Here is a 25,232-nt window from a genome sequence, read left to right on the forward strand (position 1 = left end):
AGAGAGGAGAGTTTGATAGAAGGGAAGAGGAAGGAGGGGAATTATTAAATTAAATGAAGCAAATAGCTGTGAATTGAAAGGATTGAAATGTAACGCGTTTGTTTGGAGATTTGGAGGAGGAAGTATGGGGAGTGGGGACACTAATTACCCAAAAAGGAAAACATTGATATTTATTTTAACTAATAACACGCTTTGGTTGAGTATGTTTAAAAAAATGGTGTAATCATTTAAAATTTATTAAATATAAATTTATAAAATGAGTAGATTCTATTAAGTTCATAAATATGCTAATTATTTAAGTCCAATAAATATGGATTTAATGAAAGTCAAAATTAATTTATTTGGGCTCAATAGATGAGCCCAATTTCATCTCATTCTAGAGACCATCTTGGTGCCACGCAGGCAAATTATGTGGCATGTCAAGTCAAATAAGAAGCCAATAGAATCATGACATGTGTCAAAGATGACAAGCCCGCTCAATAAAGCTCATATGTCACGTCACTTAAATCTGATTGGCCGAAGGGAATCCTGTTACAATCGCAACTCTTCTATTCTAAAACTATAAATAGGGATCCTCATAATTCAGAAAAGGGACAAAAAATCTTCTAAATAAGAAGCTAGAGAAAATTTGTTGTACGAACGCCATTAGTTCTGTAGAAAACTACAAGTTTAAGAATTCAAGCACTCATGTTTTAAGAACGATCAAGATCAACACCATCGAATTTAAGAACAAGCTCGAAACCCTTGAACGATCAAAATCAAGGTCATCGAATTCAAGAACAAGCTCGAAGCCCTTGAATTTAAGTAAAAGTTAAGATAAAGTTCAAGTTTAAGTTCAAGATCAAGCTTTAAAGCCCTTGAATTTATATTTGAAAAGGCGAATTCAGAGGAATCATAGAGACTGTAACACTCACACTTCGAAATAATAAACACAATTGTTGCTACAATTTTTCGTTCTCGATTATTGTTTTCTTGGCGCGAATTTTATTGTCTAGACAACGGTAATGCTAAATAGTTAGGAAATTTAGTGTGTAATATATTTTTGTTTTAAAATAAATTAATATTTTTCATTTTTTAATTAAAAGATATTAAAATTAAAAAGTGAAATAACATAGTTAAAATATCATTCTTGTCAAATTCTGGTCAAAAGAACATTCCCAAAAAAATAATGTGTGCATTGATTTTGTAAAATGTTTTTTTTCTAATTAGTCTTTTTTCACCTACAACTATTGCATATTGAGGTGTATATTTGCGCCCATTCTTTTCTTTCATAGCTGGAGCAAATGGAAGGAGACGTCGTTAATATATGATTGTTTGGTAGAGTGTATAAAAATAATGTTTGTGTATTAATAAAGCTTGCACTGGTATTTATCGTATTAGTTATGTTTGCATTAGTTATACACATATTATTTCTTATGCATTGTTTGATTTGATTTATTAAAAATAGTGTGCATGATATAAAAATAGTTATTTACAAATATAACTTACACAAAAATGGTGGAGAAAATGTAAAAGTATTTTTGAGAGATAATTAGGTCTTTAACTGTGCTAATGCATGTATTAAATCTCTTTGCATACTGAGACCTTAAAATTACGGTATTAATAACACTCCTTAATATACAAGAGTGTTTAACTAATGCACATTGCATGAAAAAGTGTCCTATACTGATTATTAATACACAGAGCTAATACATGTATTATTTTTACTAATACACTCTACTAAATAACTTTAAAGATTCATGGTGTTAGTAATGCTGCATTAGCATGGTTAAAGATTACATTGTCTCTCAAAAATCTATTTACAGCTTTTCCACCCTAATTGTGGAGGGTAGGTTTGTTAATAAATATTTTTATGCAATGTATGTGTTTTATATACATCGAACAAAACATCATAAGAAGAAATAATCTATGTAAAATCAATTCAGACATAACTAATATATTTCATTTAATATTATTTTTATACATTCTATTAAACGATCATTAAAGATCTTTTAGTAAAATGTATTTGAAATAATAATGTATGCATTATTTTGTTTATTATTTTTGTTTGGTACATTTTTCAGACTATGTATATTTAATACTTATATTATTTATACACTTCTCTGCGTATTGAGGTATGCATTATTAAACAATGATATTTCATGTAACAGTAATACAAATGATTTGAACACATACATTAAATTTATTAATGACATGACTACTCAAATCTCTCTCAATACATTTTCAATTTCCAAAGTATAGAGTGTGGATGATACTTTTAAAAGTAAATATTTTTAAAAGAAATTACGCAAGACTAGTTTTGTTAAATCAAATAATATATAAAAGATAATTTGCCATAACTAATAATAACATTATTAATACGAACATTACTAAATCACCTTAATCAACATTTATTCTGCCTTTTTGTCCTTTGTTTGATCATGTTGTTCGAAGGGCCAGATTGCCTCTTTCAATACCGCGTTCATAACCAATATCTAAATTTATAGTCTAAAATTTTAATAATAAACGAGATTTTTGAATCTTGTAATTTTGAATAAAAGAAAAATTATATAAAGGGGTTATAAAACTCAAAATAATTACATATTTACACCTCAATTCAAAGTTATTCAAGAAATATCATTTTTCTCAGAAAAAAAAAGGTTACAGCATATACCCCTATTTATTAAGATTGTTAAAAAAAATTTATTTAACTGATACTAAATTAATATCATATACTGTATTAAAATTACTCAACAGTACTCGACAACCTGTTTATTTTTTGTTTAAGTCATCAACGATCACTTTGAGCATATTTTATTTGGACATTTTAGCTAAGCTTTGTACCTATTTAATATCTTTTGAATTTGAACCAGTTTAAAAAGTTGTTGTAATTCACTTTGAATGGACATGTGAGAGTAGGCGTGTCAAAAATGAACTCAAACATAGGTAACCCGCCTAGAATTTTAAGGGTTGGGCTCAACATAATTTGAATTGGGTATAATCTCAACTCATTCAAGTCTAACCCATTTTAGAAAAATCTTCAATTGTACCCAATATTTAATCTCCAATTTCAATTCGTTTTAAAACACTTTAATAAGATATGTTCCTATATTAAAGGCATGAATTATTATCTATGTAACATCTTTTAAGATTTATCCATCCATTTGTTACTTTTTTAAAAAATAATCTTGATATGAAATTCGAATTGTGATTATAAAAGTTAAATATCACTATGTTAAAATTATTGATATTAATTGGGTTAAATTAGACGGGTCAAGACCTAATCCGTTTTTTATTCCATTTGAGCTCAAAGCAAACTTGGATAGGTCAAGATCCAACCCTATTTTTATTTCAATTCATTTTAATATCTCCAATTTCAACTCAACTCATCCATTTAACATTCCATATGAGAGCATCTAATTAGCTTTTTAAAAAAAGAAAATATTGTTCTTTTTCTTTCTATCATTTCTACGGTTACTTCACCTCCTCTATCGTCATTATTTTTTCCCCAAACTTTTTATTATCGCTATCAACGCGTCTTTCTATTGTCAGACACATTAATTTGATATATGTTCTTACTATAATTTATTCTAAGAAAAAGGGTCAAAAATTCATCTCAACGTTTATTTATTAATTGATTATATTTTTATTGTTAAAATAAAGTTATCCTTGTCATCGTTGTTATTATACTTATTATTCATATCCCTAATTTGGATAGAAAGCCTTAAATCAACTAAATTTACCAATTTCGATTAAAATGATCCAATTTCTCTTTTGTCGTGATAAATAAGATAAACAATACAATTTCATTAGCTTAGAGCCTAATTACATGTCTTTCCGTGAGTTTTAAAATTACCATTCATACCTGATTTTTGGTCTCCCCCACCCCCACCCCCGAATTAGTATATCTTATATGCATGCGAATTTACTTGGACACAATGTACTTAAATAAAGGGGGGAAAAAATTGGCCGAAAAATTTGGCTAGAATGAGTTTTTTTATGTAATTTTATTTTTAAAATTTTTTTTACCTTTTTATCATTAACATCTTTTAAAGTACAAAAAATGGAAAAAAATTAATTTATTTTAAAATTAAAAAAATATTATAATTTTTACACTTTTCTGACCATTTAACACTTTTCCTTAAATAAATTACACATAATTTAACTCATAAATCCAAGATACACACGAAAACCCCCAATTAGGAGTTATTAGTTTTTGTCTTTCTTCTTCAAAACGAACCTCAATAACATAACATTACGTGCATCTCTCTTCTTCTTCTTTTTTTTCCATTTATTTTTTATTTAAAAAAATTAATTGAGAATAGGTCCCTCAATTGAAAGGCAGCCCAATCCAATGAGTGAACTCCAAGTATACAAACACTAGAGCATAGCAAACTAGAAGTCTTTGGAACATGCTAGATGCTAATTACAATTATGATATAATAATAATAATCACATCCACTAATGAAATAATGCCACATGTAATAATGAATTTTCAATTGTGTTTTCTTCTTCTACTCCTATGCATAAATGAAAATCATTGAGTAAATTAAAACAAACATCTAGCAAAGTTTTAGGAAAAATAAATAATAGCAAATAAAAGAGTATACTATATGTCAAGTAGTGGAGTGATGATGATGAGTTCATTTAGCCTTAAACCCTCTCTCTTAAGTGTAGAAAAGGCATCAATAGCAAGGCCTTCAAACTCCAAATTGATAGTCAAGGCCAGTGGGGGCAAGAAGATCACTACCAATAAACCTTATGGTATGTCCTTTGTTTTACCTTTTATAGTATAATATGCAAAAGTCATAGAAAATAATATTTACTTTATACTTTGAAAAAAATAATGATTTAGTTGGTTGATTATGTGAATTTTCGATTCTTCTGAGGATTGAATTCTCTATTTTGTAATACCTGATTGTGGCATACATTTATTGGATTGATGACCTTCATTTTCGAGTAAGTTTTGCAATTTTTAATTATAGTAGCTAGGAAGGAAAGAGAGTTTCGAATATAAATAATTTTTATCTTCTTCTAGCTGTTAAAGATATTTCTAATTAGGACATGATCTAGAGATTTATCGACTTTGAAATAAAATGATAATGTGGTCCACCTTAAAAAATTCCAACTATTTGATCTCATTCTCCTACATAAAAAAAAAATGTCATACTCTAGTAGTAATTAACATCAACTTGGAGAGAGATTTTTGTAGTTGTTGGATTGTTTTTCTTAATTTGTATGAATTTATTTTATATTTATTTTTCTTGATTTGTTTAATTTTTTCTTCAAATTAATAAGCTATTGCCAATATATGAGGTTTCTCATATTCGATATTGAATAGTATTTACTTTGCAATGTGTAAATCTTTCTTTAGATTTGTAAATTCTTGTTAATATATGAGGTCTTTCATCTCCCATCGTTAATAATTTTTATTTTATTTTTGCACTAATGAATCTTTGTAGCTAGTAATTTGATGAATAATGATAAATAATAATTATGTTATTACCAATTTTATTAAAATATCATGTAATGATACATTCGATGATCATTGTTTACACAATTAATGTGTAAATTAGGAATTAATGGAGGCTTGAACTTGCAAGATGGTGTTGATGCCTCTGGCAGGAAGGCCAAGGTTTGTTCTCATCTTGACACCTTATGTCAAAAAAAAAAAAAAAAATTGCTACGAGTGTATCTGATACGAAGGAATTTCTAGAAAAAATTATGTTTTATACGTCAAATATTTTCTGTAGAAAACTCGATTTTCATGATGAATAGTTTCATTTTGTGAACATATATTGTTGTTATGTATAGGGAAAGGGTGTTTACCAATTCGTGAAGAAATATGGAGCTAATGTTGATGGATACAGGTTTCGTTAATTTGATTATTATTCCTCATTAAGGATGGAACTACTAATCTGCATGAAATTTACGATTCATAAATTACTGTATAGATGTAAAATTAGTTAATTTATATATAACTTTGGATTAAAATGCAGTCCTATTTATAACCCTGATGAATGGTCCCCAAGTGGCGATGTCTATGTTGGCGGTATGACTTTTAATTATTATTATTATTTGAGTTTTTATATTTTGTGCATTATCAAATTATGCTTAGCATATTACTAGGGAAACTTATATTTCAAAATTATTATGCAACATAACAATATTTGACAAATCATAATAATTGTTGATACAGGCTTTTAATTTTGATAAACCTAATTTATTCCTATAATCCACAATACAAAGACTAAATAAACAAATAAAAAAAATGGGAGCACAATTGTAATTGAGAATCAGAATCCAACCTCACACCTTGACCCGAGACACATTGAAATTGAGCCTCGATTCGATAATCAAGACTTGAGACTCGATCCATGACCCTAAGGATCCATGATCTAACTTCAATTGTTTGAGACTCAATACAACTATAATCCATAACTAGAACATGACACGTACGTGCGTATGTGTATATGTATGCATACATGACATCTAAGATGTGTATGTGTCATGTATGTATGTGTATACATGATAGGGTATGTGTATGGTAACTACCATACATATGTATGTATATGCATGTATATTATGTTTTGAAAAAAAAACATTTTCTTGTTTTCAAGCTAAATAATCTCATTCTAATTTGTTAGTAGAGGCACATTATAGTGATATTTTTGAAGATTTCAGTTGATTCTTTATATCGAACATGATAAATAATTTAGCAAATAAAATGATATATAAACATACAATAACATATTGTATTGCATTGATAATATAAAAAATATATATATCATTGTCAGTGCATATAATTTAAATTTTTATTTATTGCAGGTACCACTGGCTTAGCCCTTTGGGCAGTAACGTTGGCTGGACTTCTTGCAGGAGGTGCTCTGCTAGTCTACAACACAAGTGCTTTGGCGCATTAGATAATGAAATTGAAAAAATAATTGAATCGAAGAATCGAATTTACTCAGATATCTATCGAAATTATTATCTCATCAGCACAAATTAAGTTGTATTGTGACTTATTCCGTAAAATATATAACTTGTTAAAAGAATTTTTTGGCCTCTTAATTAATATGTATATACTATGTACCGTAATTTACAAGTTGTGAATATACTTATAGACAATAAAATTCGCGTCGAGAAAACAATAATCAAGAACGGAAGATTATAGCAACAATCGATTTATTGTTTCAAGTGCGAGTGTTACAATCTCTATGATTCCTCTGAATTCGCCTTTTCAAATATAAATTCAAGGAATTTAAAGTTTGATCTTGAACTTGGGATTTTTTTCTATCTTGATCTTGATTTTGGACTTGAACTTGATCTTGATCTTGGACTTGAACTTTATCTTGATCTTGACTTTCTAGTTGAATTCAAGTACTTGGAGATTGATCTTGAATTTAGTGGTCTTGATCTTGATCGTTCTTGAACTTGATCTTGGACTTGAACTTTATCTTGATCTTGACTTTCTAGTTAAATTCAAGGGCTTGGAGCTTGATCATGAATCCGGTGGTCTTGATCTTGATCGTTCTTGAACTAGATCTTAAACTTGATCTTGGACTTGAACTTGATCTTGACTTGAACTTTATCTTGAACTTTATCTTGATCTTGACTTTCTAGTTGAATTCAAGAGCTTGGAGCTTGATCTTGAATCCGGTAGTCTTGATCTTGATCGTTCTTGAACTTGTTCTTGAACTTGATCTTGGACTTGAACTTGATCTTGACTTGAACTTTATCTTGATCTTGACTTTCTAGTTGAATTCAAGGACTTGGAGCTAATCTTGAATTCGGTGGTCTTGATCTTGATCGTTCTTGAACTTGATGTTGATCTTGAACACTTGAATTCTTGAATTATTGAACTTGTAGAGAAATTTATGACTTTTGATCTACGAGCTTTCTCTAGCTTCTTGTTTAGAATTCTTGGTTCTTTTTTCTGAATTATGAGACCCCTATTTATAGTTTTAGAATAGAGGAGTTGTGATTAGAATAGGCTCCCTTCGGCCAATCAGATTTAAGTGAAATATCATGTGGGCTTTATGAAGCGGGCTTTAATTAAATTCATATTTATCTGAATTTAAATAATTAAATCAATTACATTAATCCATAATATTTTTTTACACTAATATATTCATTAATTCAATATAATCCGAACAACTTTATAAATTTATATTTAATAAATCTTAAGTGACTACAAATGTCCCCTTCTTCAAGTCTTGTCGAGATATTTTATCTTCAAAGACTAGGCTTGAAGAATTTGAAGACTTCAACTTGCATACTTGGAGATTTTAAAACTTCATCTTGAAACAATTTTATTCATAAGGGTTTGCCCCGATTGAGTCACCACCATTTGGTGCAAGTCTGAAGTTTTATGAAAGCTTACTCATAGCTTGAACTCATGTAAAAAATCAAGTGTAAACATTTGGCTTTTTTGACACTCATGCAACTGAACTTAAAATATGGTTCTAAGTGCCTATGTACATCAATAAAGAGGATCAAGTCGCAACGTAGTTCTGGAGGAGTGAGTGATTTTTGTTGTGTCGTACATAGTTTATACTCTTGCAGGCCAGGAGTGACATGTAGTTTAGGCTCGTACCTTAAGGAGCATTTTAACTTGAAGATTTAGCTCAAATTTAAAGAGCTTTATGATATACAATTTAGACTCGTGTCTCAAGAAGCATTTTAACTTGATGATTTAACTCAAACTTGAAGATTTAAGGGACATACAATTTAAGCTCGTGTTTCAAAGAGCATTTCAACTTGAAGATTTAACTCAAACTTGAAGATTTAAGTGACATATAGTTTAAGCTCGTGTTTCAATGAGCATTTCAACTTGAACATTTAACTCTAACTTAAAGATTTAAGTGACATACAGTTTAAGCTCATATTTCAAGGAGCATTTCAACTTGAAGAATTTAACTCAAATTTGAAAATTTAAGTGACACACAGTTTAATCTCGTGTTTCAAGGAGCATTTCAACGTAAAGATTTAACTCTAACTTGAAGATTTAAGTGACATACAGTTTAAGCTCGTATTTCAAGGATCATTTCAAGTTGAAGATTTAACTAAAACTTGAAAATTTAAGTGACATACAGTTTAAGCTCGTGTTTCAAGGAGCATTTCAACGTGAAGATTTAACTCTAACTTGAAGATTTAAGTGACATACAGTTTAAGCTCGTATTTCAAGGAGCATTTCAACTTGAAGATTTAACTCAAACTTGAAAATCTAAGTGACATGCAGTTTAAGCTCGTGTTTAAGGAGCATTTCAACTTGAAGATTTAACTCCAACTTTAAGATTTAAGTGACATACAGTTTAAGCTCGTGTTTCAATGAGTATTTCAACTTGAAGATTTAAATCAAACTTGAAAATTTAAATGACATACAGTTTAAGCTCGTGTTTCAAGGAGCATTTCAACTTGAAGATTTAACTCTAACTTGAAGATTTAAGTGACATACAGTTTAAGCTCGTGTTTCAAGGAGCATTTCAACTTGAAGATTTAAGTGACATACCGTTTAAGCTCGTATTTCAATGAGCATTTCAACTTGAAGATTTAACTCTGACTTGAAGATTTAAGTGACATACAGTTTAAGCTCGTGTTTTAAGGAGCATTTCAACTTGAAAATTTTAAGTAACATGCAATTTAAGCTCGTGTTTCAAAGAGCTTTGTAACTTGCAGTTTAAGCTCATGTGTTAAGGAGCGTCTAAATATACATTGACTCTTCAATTTCATCTTCGGATGCAGACTTGCCCCCACTTTGGAGTTCTTTTGTATCTTCGTCTTCATGAGGTCCATAGACAGGAGATTGTTGATCTTCTCTTAAAGTCTCATGCTTAATTCCATGTCATGTGCACGAGTTGCCAACTCTTCAAATGTATTGGGCTTTAATTCTTGCAAAATATAGTGAAGACCCCAAGTCATACCTTGGATGCACATTTCAATGCTAGAAATTTCACTAAGGCGATCTTTGCAGTTGAGGCTCAGACTTCTCCAGCGATTGATAAAGTCAACAACTAACTCATCTTCACCTTGACGAGCCTTTGTAAGTTCCATCATACTAATGACACGTCTTGTGCTATAGAAACGATTAAGGAACTCTTGCTCTAATTGCTCCCAACTATCTATATAGAATTAGATTCAAGATCTGTGTACCAATCAAATGCATTTTCTCTGAGAGATCGAACGAACTCTTTAACAAAATAATCACCATACGTCCCAGCAGCATTGCAATTCTCGATAAAGTGCGCTATATGTTGTTTGGAATTTCCTTTGCCATCAAATTGTTAAAACTTGGGAGGTTGATAACCCTCATACATTTTCAAGTTATCAATCCTTTGTGTATATGGCTTTGCATATATGGGAGAAAATTTGGATGAAGACTCAAATTTGTCTTCGATTGTCTCTATGATAAAGTTCTTTAACTGATCAGTTGGAATCAAACCTTCATCTGAGATATGAATCTCTTTGATCTTTGTTTGCTTTACGCAAGATACTTCTTTGTGTTGAATTTTAGAAAGCTTCAGAGTTGATTAACTTGTTCTTCTTTCAATCATGTTTTTTATCTTATTTGTTAGCTTTGAAAGTTTAGCATCTTGTTCGTGTGCGCACTTTGTCAGACCTTTAATTGCTTTAGTTATGCTTGCTAGTTGTTCTTCTATAGTGGAAAACATTTTGATATGCTTTTATGCTTTAAAAGTTGAGATGAGAGATAGAGATTGTCCCACTGGGCGTGCCAGAATTTGTAGACAATAAAAATTCGCGTCGAGAAAATAATAATCAAAAACGGAAGATTATAGCAACAATCGATTTATTATTTCAAGTGTGATTTTTACAATCTCTATTATTTCTCTGAATTCTCCTTTTCAAATATAAATTCAAGGGATTTAAAGTTTGATCCTGAACTTGGGATTTATCTCTATCTTGATCTTGATCTTGGACTTGAACTTTGTCTTGATCTTGACTTTCTAGTTGAATTCAAGGGCTTGGAGCTTGATCTTGAATCCGGTGATCTTGATCTTGATTGTTCTTGAACTTAATTTTCGACTTGAACTTGGACTTGGACTTGGACTTGAACTTTATCTTGATCTTGACTTTTTAGTTGAATTCAAGGACTTGGAGCTTGATCCTGAATTCGGTGGTCTTGATCTTGATCGTTCTTGAACTTGAACTTTATCTTGATCTTGACTTTCTAGTTGAATTCAAAGGCTTGGAGCTTGATCTTGAATTTAGTGGTCTTGATCTTGATCGTTCTTGAACTTGATCTTGGATTTGAACTTTATCTTGATCTTGACTTTGAAGTTGAATTCAAGGGCTTGGAGCTTGATCTTGAATCCAGTGGTCTTGATCTTGATCGTTCTTGAACTTGTTCTTGAACTTGATTTTGGACTTGAACTTTATCTTGACTTGAACTTTATCATGATCTTGACTTTCTAGTTGAATTCAAGGGCTTGGAGCTTAATCTTGAATCCGGTAGTCTTGATCTTGATTGTTCTTGAACTTGATCTTGGACTTGAACTTGATCTTGACTTGAACTTTATCTTGATCTTGACTTTCTAGTTGAATTCAAGGGCTTGGAGCTAATCTTGAATTCGGTGGTCTTGATCTTGATCGTTCTTGAACTTGATCTTGATCTTGAACACTTGAATTTTTGAATTTTGAACTTGTAGAGAAATTTATGATTTTTGATCTACGAGCTTTCTCTAGCTTCTTGTTTAGAATTATTGGTTCTCTTTTTCTGAATTATGAGACCCCTATTTATAGTTTTAGAATAGAGGAGTTGTGGTTGGAACAGGACTCCATTCGGCCAATCAGGTCTGAGTGAAATATCATATAGGTTATATAGAGCGGGTTTTAATTAAATTCATATTTATCTGAATTTAAATAATTAAATCAATTATATTAATCCATAATATTTATTTGAACTAATATATTCATTAATTTAATATAATTCGAACAACTTAAAAAATTTATATTTGATAAATTTTAAGTGACTACGATACTATTATAACATTTTGCTTCAATTACGTTTAAAACAATTGACAACTAAAAGTAGCATCATAATTCATACGTGATCAATAAAGCCATAGGAAATAAAAAGGTTCTCTAATTTTTAATCTCATAAATAATTAATTACATGTTTTACTTGTTAAATTTCTAAAGAATTTAATGTCGAAAAATATATAGTTCAAAATTTTGAAAAAAGTACTCAATTAGATTGTAAAAAGACTATTGTATGATTTGAAGTAACTTGAACACATGCGATACAACCATCTTAGTGACTGCTTTTCAAAAACTTATAAAAATGATGTAATTTGTCCATTTGTTTTTACAAAGAAAAATAAATAAATATTGAAGTTTGTCATACTTGTTGTTTATGTTGATGGCTTAAACCTTATTGGCACTCCAATAGAGCTTCAAAGGTAAGTGATTATTTAAAGAACGAAATTGACAAAAGAAAAATCTTGAAAGTGCAAAATTGAGAATTTGGCAAATCGTATATGTTCATCAATCTGCATATACAAAAAAGTGTTGAAAAAATTTTATGTGAATGATGCGCATTCATTAAGTATTCTCATGATTGTTCAATCACTTGATGATGTGAATAAGAATTCATTCCGACCTCAATGACAAAATTGTTTATCTTGAAGTACACCATATATCCTAGTGCAATTCATGCTCTACTGTATCTTGCTAGCATTACAAGCCACAACAATTTGTAAGCAAGATATAGTGGTTCAAACTCTTCTACACTTAAATACCAGGCTTTCATCCATACTGTGGTTCAAACTCGTAACATGTACCTAACCAATACACCAAGGCACTATGCTCTTGCCTCTAAAGCAAAGCCCCAGGCGCTATTTTACGTACTGAGGATTTTATTTTCTGTTAAAACTATCTTCCCTGGCTGTATTTGATATTAGTCACAGCTTCTCTAGTCTGAATATCTCAGGCTCAAGGCAAAACATTACCTCTCAAAAGGCAATGAATTGAGCTTTAGCTCAACAATTTGCACCTTGAAACTGAATACCTGTCCTTGGATCAATTTCACAGGGAATAACTAGACTTCCCTCATATTCAACTTCTTGAATATTTTCTTATAGCATACTCTGGAACATGGTACCCACCATCAACTGTTCCAAAGCTTCAACAGTCATTCACATAATTATCAAACATTGGGAACTTATAACAAATTCCTCCCCATATCCTCCAAAACTAGAAGCTGAATGTTTTCTCTAGTTGAACACTGTACAAAGTTATACTAAAAATCCCTCAGAAAATAGGACTATCATGGATGAGAAAACAGCATACGATAAAACTCCAGATTAAAAAGAAAACTAGAACATATTACAGCAACAGCCTACTTCACAACTTTGTCTGAAGCAGCACAGTACCAACAGGGATGACCACATCCATGTCTAAAGAGAATGAAGTTTCTTGCTCTCCGACCAGAATATTACAGATGATCCGACTCCATGTCCTGCAACTCCAACAATGATTTGTCATAAACACCACATGTGCCAAGGAAAGCAATCCATGAACCAGCGCGTTTTGACATACCTCATGACAATCTTCAAGGGAACATCAAATACCTGATATCAATCTCCAATAAAAATCATGTACCACCACTTCCCCCACTTTGGCTACCAACACCTAGCACAGGCATGGACCTATGTGCAAATTCTAACAGGACCTTTCTCTGTTGTTCACTAGTGTGAGGAAGACTCGCACGCAAAAGTTCAACAGGCATCTCCCTACTAATAGCTTTGGCTGCATCAGATCCACTAACAGCCACATCCGGTGGGCCTTGTGTCAAGAAACATTGCATTACAGTGTCGTATTTGCTGAAACAGTATTTCGTGAGTAACCCAAAAAATGCATCAAACGAGGCCTGCCAGAATGCCCTATTAGGCATGCTGCACTTGCCAGCTGCATGGGGATCTCTTAAGAGCTCAGTCGCCCTCTCAAGAATAGATTTTAGAACAACAGATGCCCCATCTCCAGCAGGGCTTCCAACAGGACGGAGCGGAGGAGGCTCTGCTGAACAAACCACTGATGCAAGACAAGCAGCGAGTGCTTTGAGCTCCATTTCACAAATACAAAGCGACACAGTCCTTCCAAGGTTCACAGTAGTCTCGGTTGCACCGTGATCACTTGGAATCCCACCAAACAAGAACCTTAGATGACGGAAAATAGCCATGCAAACCACCCTGGTCAGTTCACTTCCAGGGAAAAGAAGCTGAAGGTACCGTACTAGCAGTTTCCGGCCCTTGGGAAGTGAGACGATCCTCAAGAAGACAACATCATCTTTAGCAGCCAAATTCACAGTGTGGACACTTTTGCCAAGGGGGTCAACTAGCTGAAGTGATGAGGCCAAATCCTCAAGCAGAACCTGCCGCCTGCGTTTCAACTGATCTCCTCCATCTGGAAGCTGGTTAAACTGTAGGAACCGGTCAATATCATCAACATCGAGAAGAAGACTGAGTCCATCCTCAATAGTCACCCTAGCTGCTAGCATTGGCTCTTGCTCCAGGGGTTTCTCAGACATTTTCTGTTCAATGCATCCAGTAGCAGATGATTTTGGTGGATCAACTTCAAGAAGTGGTCGGGGCCTGCGAATAGAAGAGAAAGCAACTCTTCCAAGAGCATCAACCTGGAGAAAAGGATGTGGATCAGTATTAGCACGACTTCGAGCACTACCATCCCTCAAATTATTTGGGCAGAAATGGTGCTTCAACTTTGCACCAGCAGACTTTTTGGCCAGACAAGCTTGGTGATAATAATCATCAACATAAGGATCATTGCTATGGGTAGCAGCCAGCTGTGCTCTAAGAATATTCTCTAATTCATCTGTTGACATGTACTTGGATCTAAATCTTGGCCATGCGCTAACATTTCTCTGGCTACTGATGTCAAAGCCTAGTTGAGGGTAATGCATGCCCTGTCTGCCTCTCAGCATTAGTTTTGCCTTTTGATCTCTTAAATCAGCCAACCCAAGCATATCAAAATTGTTCATCATCTGCGAGGGTGGAGACATATGGTGATTAATAAGTTGAGACTGCAACCCTGGCAAACGGCCATAGGGTGGATGCAAGGGGTGCTGTTGGCCAGGTTGCTGGGGTAGCTGCAGCCCCCCATGTGGTGGCGCGAAACCATTTTGGCGATGTGACTGCTGGGGCATCATATTACTGGTCATGCTTGATTGCTCCCCTGGATATAAAGTAGACTGCTTCAACCATTGGCTTGGAATTTGATTATGAAGGGGAAGCCCAGCAGGCGTGCCCTGAGCAAACTTTCCACCATACTGCGGGCCAAGATGCGAGGCAGTTAATTGATTTGCAGTGTTTAAGAAGGGAGAAAAGTTCGGAGAGGAAACTGGCATTTGCTGTCCACCGGGATGATTTGGACCATTTGGGTTCCGTAACTGGTTATTTGCGGAGGCTTGTGGATGCCTTGCACTAGGAGGGAATGAAGGGAAAGGCAATTCTGGGATGAGTCCTGGTTCACTGGAGTAGTGGTGGTTCAGGGTTTGCTGCTGATATTCATGTTGCTGTTGTTGCTCAGGGTATGAGGAAGTCCTGTACAAAGTATTTGATTCCAAAAGGTGAGCAGCAGAAGAATATGGCACTGATGGCCATCTTTTGCTGTCATTGATTTCACCCCCATCAAGAGCTTTCCGGTCAATCCAATTACGAAATTCTGCATCTTGTGACCACTCAACAGCTGATGAGCCTGAAACATTGATCATATGGAAAAGATATACCTTCAGTTAATTAAATGACTAAAAATGAATTAAATAAGGCACGATGTTCAACTTTATAATGGTTAGAGAACTATAACATACTAACTACATCTTTACCGAGAAAGGTAAAAGCAAAAACTCATATTGTGACCCATGATAACCAAGTGATACATGTAAAGCGAAGTCACCGAGTTTTAATTTCAACACATCACCAAACAAACTCTAGTTCCCAGTCAAGGTGTTCGGCATATTTGCTACTTAATCTATTTATCATAAAAGCACTAATACTAAAACGCTAAAAGTTGAACTAAAATATCCTAGAACTATTGATAGACTTTTATACCCTTCATAAAGTATAAAAATTTCCTTTTAAGAAGCAATTAAATGATGGTTGCAATTGTAATATTCAAAATCTTAACCTAATATTGACATTTTGCTGAAATAGTAAAATTTGAATCCTAAAGTTTTAGGGCGGATGTGCTGATGTTTTATTCCTATCTTTGTTACAATTGAACGCTAAAAACACATTACCTATATATCTCACCAGCTGAGAGTTTTACATATTGAGAGCCTTCTTAGATATTCGTACATTGAAATGGATTGTTTCTATGTCCAACATTTAGCTTCGAAAGAATGTATATCACAGACCAACTAACTGATCATTTTTATCAATTTAGAAAGCCATAAGAATTTAAATTGACTTAACCTTTAAATTTAGGAATAATTTGATTTACCCTTCAAAAATCAAATTCTTTTTCCAAATAACTAAATTCCTATTTGCTAAAATTGTAATGTTTAAGGCTTCGCTCAATATAAAGGATATTGCCGTAAACAAAAATTATACTTACAACTTTATAATTTTGTGCGGCTGAATCGTGCTCTAAATATGTAGGATACTGAATTCCACTAAAATTATACTTACAGAATTTGTAATTGTGTGATTGAAGAACTCGTGTTCACAGTGAAAATGTTTTTCTAAATAAGACTCAATTTGTATAAGAATAGATTGAGCGTTTTACATAAACCTTATTTGTATAAAATTTGCTTCATAATATTGATGTATTCCTTTATGCCTAGATGACTGCATGGCTTTCCACCACTAAGTTGCTCAAACTCGGGTACAAGTGCCTGATACGGGTGGAGATCTAAGTGCCTGATACGGGTGGAGATCTAGAGGTCTAATCCCTCATAGTTTAAATTCTAAGATTCGGGGGTACAGATACGAGTGCAGATATTCGGCTAAAAACAATTCATATATCGACAACTAGAGTTGTAAAAATGTCTAAATTATGAGACATTATATGGAAAACTTCCCAAATATTTTGAGGAGAAAATATTGATTAAGAGGAGAAACCCAAACAGAGATAAAAGGAAAAAATATTGATCAAGAGGAAAATCCAAGACAAAGAATAAAAGAAAAGGACGGACATAGAAATTTATAGATACAAGGTATTCTATAAGCTTTTAAGTTACCATTTTAAAAAAAAAAGGTATTCTATAAGCTTTTGAGAAAGTAAGGTATTCCATTTTCTTCATTTTCACTTTACTTTTGATTTGTCCGAATTTCTCATCAATTTTGGTCAAAGTACCCAAAAGTGCAGGCACCAAAAGTGAAATCCGAGCAACTTGATTCCACCATACTATTTGGTATGTTGCTATGCGTCCTTTCAAGCATTAAGCATAGCTATGAATCTTCGTCAACATTGTTCGATAGGACTAATTTAGTTCTAACACACTAGATCCATATTAGGTCAACTTAATTTAATAATTAGAGGTTCTTAATACTAGGTTGTTTCTTCTTTTGTAAAATTGAGTTTAGTCACATCCTTTTTCAAGGTTCTTTTCATAATTTGAAAAAATGGGTTTGTTTACTATGTAGGTTTCATATTGTTAAGAAGTCCCACATCGTTAGAGGGATGAAAAATTGGTCACCTTGGACAAACCTCCCCTCGTGAGTTAGCTTTTTGGGTAGTCAGGCTTAGGTGTCATATCTTTACATGGTATCTGAGTCAGGCCCATCCCATTTTGTTGTTCATTGATGTTGGGCCCCCACTCTAAATGTTCACGCTCCAGTCGAGGTCTGAATGTTCATGGGAGTGTTAAGAAGTCCCACGTCGGTAGAGGGATGGGAAATTGGTCTCATTATACGAACTTAAACAAACACGTTAATGACCTAACTTTTGGGATTGAATTAGGCCCAAATGTCATATCTTTCCACTATCATATTTTATAAAAATACATATTTGAATAGAAACAAACTATTCGGCATTCATAGTTCGTCGTGAGGCAGCACATTCCACCCATGGACTATTAACGTAGTTTCTCTTCCCAATTAAGGACTTGAGGTTATTGGAGCAAAAAAGTTATTCATGGGATTATGAGTGGACAATTAACAGATATGTTCTTTTTTCTTTACAATATTCTCATGTGAAATAGAACTGACTAGCAACTTATTTACACTCGCCTTTTTGGCCATTTTTATCTCCTTCATGGTTATCTTGCTAAGTTATATTATTTCATGTCACTCTTTTGACTAAAAGTTGTAACAAGAAGGATGACTTTAAAGGAACCAAATTTAAGGAAGTAGATTAGTCCATATCAAACTTACCTAAATTCTCTTTCTACGCATATATCTGCTTGATTTGGAGACTGCCACGTAAATGCGTGAACCATCTACAAAATCATAGTATTATTAAATTTCTTCAATTGTTTGTTATAATAATAAAGATTAGGACTTTTAGTCAAGACTTTATGTATCTTTCTTAAAATTCCCAAGGCATATAGGGAATGTTTTTCTACTAAGAAAACGATTTCATTCATTCTTGGTAACTAATTTTCTTTTACATTAAAAAATTGAAAAGTTTTGAATAAAAATTTAGGTCATCCTCTATTTTATTTGGTTTTTCTTTATTGTTTTTAAATTATGAATACTTTTAAATTGATTTATGGTACTTTTAACTATGTGATGGTGTTTGACTTAGCACGAAGTTTAAGAAATAAAGGAAGACTTTGAAACATGATCTAAAATAAGTCATAGATATTGGTGCGGTTATAAATCATCTCATTAAAGGTAGAATAGATATTTTAAAGTAAAACTTTTACTAAATATAGAAAGGTGTCATTGTTTTTAGGACAGACAAAGAAAGGAGAGAGTGCCATATAAAAAGGAATAAGAGGGGGTAATCGTTTTTTAGCATTAGATCACAATTATTGATCTACCGTAAGTTGTACGAACTCTTCACTTCCGATGCCACACCCGTGTCAAATTCTCCAAAAATACACTAGTTTTGGCGAATATGGCACGCATCCCTTGACCGTATTGAAGAGTCCGAGCAACATAGGAACTACCCGACATTGATCTAATTTTATGTAGCAACGATTGAAGTAAATGTAACTCCAATTCTAGTCATCACTATTTTCTTTTACTCATAGTATGTAGCCAAGTGTAGTCGTACATTTATATAGAATAGCCAAGGGATCAACCACTTCTTCTCATCCTCTCTTTATTTAGTTGTAGTATTTTGTAATTTTAATGTAGTATCTTATGATTCAATTTTCACTACTACCTATAGCTTCATTTGTTCGGTTTTTTTAAACGGGTAACTTTGTCTATATATGTTAGAATCCGAATCTTATAAGAGTTGTAGTAGCCCTATATTTACAGAGTACTACCTACATCTATGATTATGTGATTATATGTCTATAATGAGTCCAAAACATCAATAATAGAGATATTACACAAAAAACACAATAGCAAGATGCAATTAAGCTTAATATGTTGCATATTGTTCTCTATGCTCTCGAAACACCTAGAATTCCTCCTATATTGTCCAACAAATGTTTGTTGGTACCATCTTCCACCTGCCTCTATTCTTGGCCAACAACCCAGCTTGTTCCACAGTAACTTCCCCAAGTATGCTCCATGTTATTTCTCTGAGGTTCAAAAACAATCTCCATAGTTTTCCTGTGATTCTACAATTTAGGAATAGATGATTCACAGCCTCTGTCCGCTCCCCACACAAGAAGCACCTGGGGCTTAAAATTATCCCTCTCTTCATTGGGTCTCTTAGGTAAGAACTGCCTCCTTTGCCAGAAGCTGCACAAAGCAGCCACTTTATATGGTATTTTGGTTTTCAAATGTTCTTCCATGGCCAAATACTTGGCTGTTGGTAGTGGTTCATTTCCTGTGCCTTTCTCATCTACCTTCCATCGTAGTTCATCTTCATTGGTTCCCAACCACTGAATTGCTCAATCTTGTTGATGAAATCTGCCATTCTTGGTATTTCCCAATCATTGAATTGCCTTTTGAAATTGAATTGCCTTCATTTGTTCGGTTTATCTTGATATTTCCTTTCTATCATGTTTGTCTACACTTCTTTTGGGTTGAGAGTAATCAGAACAATTTCTCTACCTCACAAGGGTAAGAGATAAAGTATGTGCACACCTTACCCATCCTCAACCCCTTTTTCTGAGAAAACACTAGTATGTTTTTTTGTTTCCCACCCTGTGCTTGACACCTGCATTGGAGCCCGACTAAATACGAATTTGCGTTAGGAAGTCCCACATTGGGGGTATAACGCTCCCTAAAAGTGACTTTGTACTAGAGGAGACTCGAACCCAAGACCTCTGGTGGTGGTGGAGGAGGTGGTGGTGTTGCATAAGAAACAAGAAATACATAATTTTCTTTCTTATAAAATGTTTGATTAATATATAAGATCAACAAGTAAGATATTACTTTGGATTATATTTTATACCAATTATCGTGGGGGGTATACATGTAGTGCACATGAAATATAGAGTAGTGGAACTAAAGAGCTACAATACCTAACATCACAAAGCAAAATCCAAATAGATAATAAATAACGGACAAGAACCTCTAAGGAAAAACATATGCCAAATTAGGCTCAAGTCGAATAAATACGAATGTTCTTACGCATATAACAATTTCGGATCACTTAGCCCATCTATTTCGTTTCTGAAGGCTCCAAGATAAAAGATACAACCAGAATATGTCCAGAAAGAAATAAGAATAGTATCTGGGCATTGCTTTTAAATTTATATAGCTTTTATAACAACAGAATTGGATATATTCCAAAAGTAATCCAAAAAATATCCATACAGTATACTTACTCTCTCTGTATTCCCGATCACCAATAAATCCTGGCCTTATGGCGCCACCATCATCCTTGTTAAACTGTGAAAGAAGGTGGTCAAGTAAGATATTGATAATAAGCAATACAACAGTTTGTAGGACTTAAGATGACAAGCTATCATGAAAGCAGAGTGGAGGCATGTCATGAAAGTACTTTCCTGTTCATGTTGACCTGATGTTTTCTTGACATCTGCTAGAACTTCATCACATTATGGTAGCTTGTCATCTTTTTTTGAGGAAAAAAAAAAGAAAAGATGACAAGCTACCATAATGCGATGAACTTCCAGCAGATGTCAAGAAAACATCAAGTCAACATGAACAGGAAAGTACTTCCACGAAATGTCTCCACTCTTGTTTTACCAGAATCAGATCAATGACTAAGTTTGATTAAGTAAAAGTGCACTACAAGATGTTGTGGTACCATCAAATCACTTAATGAAGGGTCACCATGAACTTAATCAACCGGATTTCTAATAAGCAAAATGTGCAAAGACAACAATGCACGGTACCAACTCTCAAAAACATATTTTCAAACAGACAAACACCAAATTTGAATGCATTGTTTGTAAGGAATTGATCACAGGGTTATAAAAATTAGGTGCATCAGCTTTTTTTTTTCTTTCCCCCCTCATTGATTTCTAGAAAGCTGCATGAGGGACAACGAGAATGCAATCAACTAATGGCTAATAATGATGGGCACATCTCATGTTGGAAATGGATATCCAAAGAGAAAGGAGCTCAAAAGCAGTTTTCCCAGGAAAGGATAAGGGTAAACTGGAGTTCTAACATTTTGAGAAAAATCCAACACTAGTTGCTGTCATACAAGACTGTTGAGTCAGAAATTTCATCCTTAAATATCCTAGATTTAAAAGAAAAATGATCTTGTTCTGTACTATAAAGTTGCAGCAGACTCGGGCATCCGGTACTACGAACTTGCAGAAATCATTGCTACATGGACAAAAGATTGTAAGGTCCTGCTCAGAAGGCAATGTAGACCAAAGAAAGTACTAACAATCCTGTGAAGCTTGAACATTCAGGAGAACAGGGTACATAAATTAAACAGGACCTAGAACTCCCAAATTCATGGTGCTTGGAAAAATCATGGAAGCTAAGTCATCTCAGTTATTCCTCACAAAAGATATAGCACACTAAGAAAAAAAAAAATGTTTTGCATTGCACCAAAACACTTTAGAAAGAATTACCTTGGAAAATGTGTTGCTAAGGTCATCAATCTCAGATAAAGATCCAAAAGCTCCACCCTACAAGTGAGAAATTGTTTAGCGGCAAAGGTTCACCAATTTAGCACTCAACTACTAAGAACTAAAAGTACAACTGAAGTACACATTCATTCAAAACATAAAGAAACCAACCCATGATTTTGAAATGTAATAGTATGCACGACACCTAAAGTTGCAAATATGCAAGACTATTAACATTGTTATCTGCTTCAATTTCTCATCAAAGAAGTTTTCGAACACTTCAAAGTCCGTAATAACCTTCTTATTCCCCATAAAGATATACTCAAAAAGACAACGATTACCACAATCAACTTATCAATAAAGGAAAAAAAAAACTAACACGATCAATCAAATGAGTGATTAACAGCCCGGTGACTCGGCCCTAATATCTCCAAAACTCTAAAGACTTTGTCCGAATAAACAGAACGAATGCAACAAACACCAAAAGCACCGGAACATATACCTCAATGCCAAACTAGTTGGGACCCTTACGGCAAAATGCCACAGCAAAAATATATTTTTCTAAAGAAAGATCTCGTCTAAACTATTTAAAAGGAAAAAAACTATGCTAAAACAGACTTTCTGGAGGAGATTCTAACATGATTGGAAATATGATCAAAAACCATGACAATCTAAACTTAGCATACAAATCTTAAAGAATTCCTCCCACGTGTTTGGTAGCTAAGTGATTAATGCTTATCTAAAAGAATCCACACCAAGAAATTAGCTTCAGAGGTAACCAAATTTCTTAGCATAAAAGTATCAGAACATCAATTTAAAAACAAGCATAAGACGAGGATCTACTAGAGAAAAAAAAAACTAAAACAACTTCCACCAATGAATGCACAGGTGAGAGAGAGGAAAAGCAAACCTAAGAGTCTATCTATTTAGTAGAAGCTTACACAAATTAAACATTCTAAATAGGAGTAGTAAAAATAAAGCAGCGTCTAGAATGAAGCTATTAAGCCAAATCAGAAGAAAATTGAAGGTATGTACACAAAGTTGTTTTGATATTTGACACACCATTCACCAACATACGTACGATTAAAAAAGGAATCTTTTTTTTGGGGATAAAAACAACAATTAAAAAAGGAATCTAAAAACATTGATGCAAAAAGCCAAAAGCAACCTCTTCTCGGCCTAATTGATACTCTTCATCATCAAACCCAACCGGAGGAAGACTATCATCCTCTTCATCTTCCAATCCTCCCAGTTCAACTTCTTCAACAACATCATTACCAAAGAATGCATACTGCGAAGCATCAAATTTTTCTTCTGCAGCACCAAAAGGAAGTCAAACTTTATAAATCAACCATCAACAGTAGCAAGCAAATCCATCATAAAAAATTTCATAACAAAACACGACATGGACCTCAAACTATCTGCATCACAAGATTACATAGGAATCCTACACCAAGAATGAACAGTAAATCATAAATCCTAGAGAAACCATCACAGTAGAACAATTATCATGGTAATAAAATCACTCAACCTACATTCTCAAAATTAAAATATTTTAAGAAACACCCAATGGATTGTGGCATTGCATCAATGAAGCTGAATTAAACACCAGCAAGAACACTAGGTAATTTGTTCACATATGCATCACAAGTTCACATAGGAATCCTACACCATGAACCCCAAAGAAACAAGTCCATTTAAACAGTGAAGCATAAATCCCAGATACTAACAACAAAATCTCAAAATTCAAATATTTTTAAGGAACACCCAAATAATTGTGGCATTGCATCAATGAAGCTGGATAGAATACAGGGCCCCAATCTCAGCACAAGCAAGAAAACTAAGTAATCCAGTCAAATTAGGGTGGGCCAACACCACCATTTCTAATTTTAAAAAAATCAAACTAGGTTTTTTGTTTTTTACTTCATGAATTTCATCTGATAAGACAATCTATAAGTAAACTCAACAAAGCAAACAAAGATCTAAAAATAGCAAATTTTAACCTGCAGGTCGGTTGTCACCGAATTCCATAAAACTCCTACTACTCCCACCACCGCCTTCAAATCCGTCCATATATAAAACAATCAATCAATCAATCAATCTGGGAAAAGTTTTCCTTTCTTCTATAAATTAAAGCAAGTTGAAATCAATGTATAGAGCACCAAAAACTTGAAATTAAATAAGAGGAACTATTTGATCTATCCCATTAGAGAGTTGAAAATTCAATCTGAGAAAAGTCAAACCTAAAATCTAGAGAAAAAAAGATGGGAGAGAAAGAGAAGTTCTAGGGTTTCTAAGAATTGGGGAAATTTTTCATTGGAAGAGAAGAGGAGAGAAATTTTTTTCTGTTGAGATTTTTGGTGTGAGGCATCTGGGCTTGGGGATAACAAAGTTGTAACGCCTTTGGCCTTTGCCTTCTTTTGTTTTTTTATTTAACTATTTTTAATTACAAGTGTCAAATTATTTTTAAAAAAAAATAATAAAATTTTATTTACAAGTGTCGAATTTTATGTATTCACTTAAAAATAAATAATTTTTATACTAAAAATGTCTTATGTAAAGTTTTTCTTTAAAAGGATGTGGAGGAACTTGAAGTTTTAAAAGGAATTTGACTTTTTATTCTTGACTATCTTAATTAGGAAAATTTTTTAGAGCAATGAAAAGTTAATATGGATTAAGTAACTTAAATTTTGATATAAAAAATAAATAAAACAAATTACTGAACAAACACGAATTAATATATGTTTATATAATTATTATTATTTATTTCTATTATAAAAAAAGTTCTATTACTTGTATTTATTTTGATTTGGATTTTATTAGGTAAGAAAATGTATTTTATTAGTTAAGATGTACCAGATAAATGATAATTAAAATTTTGTATATTCATGTGGTTTAAATTGTAATGATTAAAATTAGCATGTATTAAAAAATATTAATAATCAATTATTTTGGAACAATGTTCACAATATAACGTCTCTAAGTAAAATGTATAGACTATTTAAGTCATCTCAAGTTTACTAGATATTCAACACTTGTTTAAATTTTCAGTTACAAATAAATGTATTTTGCTAGTTATCAATACATTAGTTAAATAATAATTAACTACTGTATATCATGTATTCTGAATATAATCGTCAAAATTAGCACGTGCTGAAAATAT

The 25,232-nt window shown here is 32.8% G+C and overlaps 2 protein-coding genes across 3 annotated transcripts; one reads left to right on the forward strand and one right to left on the reverse strand.

The window, feature by feature from the left end:
- Nucleotides 1–4,509: 4,509 nt before the first annotated feature.
- Nucleotides 4,510–7,050, forward strand: LOC107006640 (photosystem II 10 kDa polypeptide, chloroplastic-like). The gene is made up of 5 exons (XM_015205156.2): nt 4,510–4,743; nt 5,556–5,614; nt 5,794–5,849; nt 5,979–6,031; nt 6,808–7,050. Exons 1-5 carry the CDS (start codon nt 4,593–4,595, stop codon nt 6,900–6,902), a joined length of 414 nt encoding a protein of 137 aa, XP_015060642.1. The 5' UTR covers nt 4,510–4,592; the 3' UTR covers nt 6,903–7,050.
- Nucleotides 7,051–12,572: 5,522 nt separating this feature from the next.
- On the reverse strand, nt 12,573–24,469 carry LOC107007213 (protein PAT1 homolog). 2 transcript variants are annotated; one of them, XR_001455028.2, is made up of 6 exons: nt 24,073–24,469; nt 23,238–23,383; nt 22,073–22,129; nt 20,849–20,912; nt 13,537–15,708; nt 12,573–13,456 (listed from the first exon to the last, which is right to left on the reverse strand). XR_001455028.2 is itself a non-coding variant. In XM_015205733.2 (5 exons), the coding sequence occupies exons 1-5, from the start codon at nt 24,140–24,142 to the stop codon at nt 13,592–13,594; spliced, it is 2,454 nt and encodes an 817-aa protein (XP_015061219.1). In that variant the 5' UTR covers nt 24,143–24,469; the 3' UTR covers nt 12,573–13,591. The 2 variants fall into 2 exon arrangements, 1 of the variants encoding a protein (XP_015061219.1); XM_015205733.2 differs by having other exon boundaries at nt 12,573–15,708.
- Nucleotides 24,470–25,232: the final 763 nt, after the last annotated feature.

Source organism: Solanum pennellii, chromosome 12, assembly GCF_001406875.1.
Source record: "Solanum pennellii chromosome 12, SPENNV200".
In the NCBI taxonomy this organism is placed as follows: Eukaryota; Viridiplantae; Streptophyta; class Magnoliopsida; order Solanales; family Solanaceae; genus Solanum; species Solanum pennellii.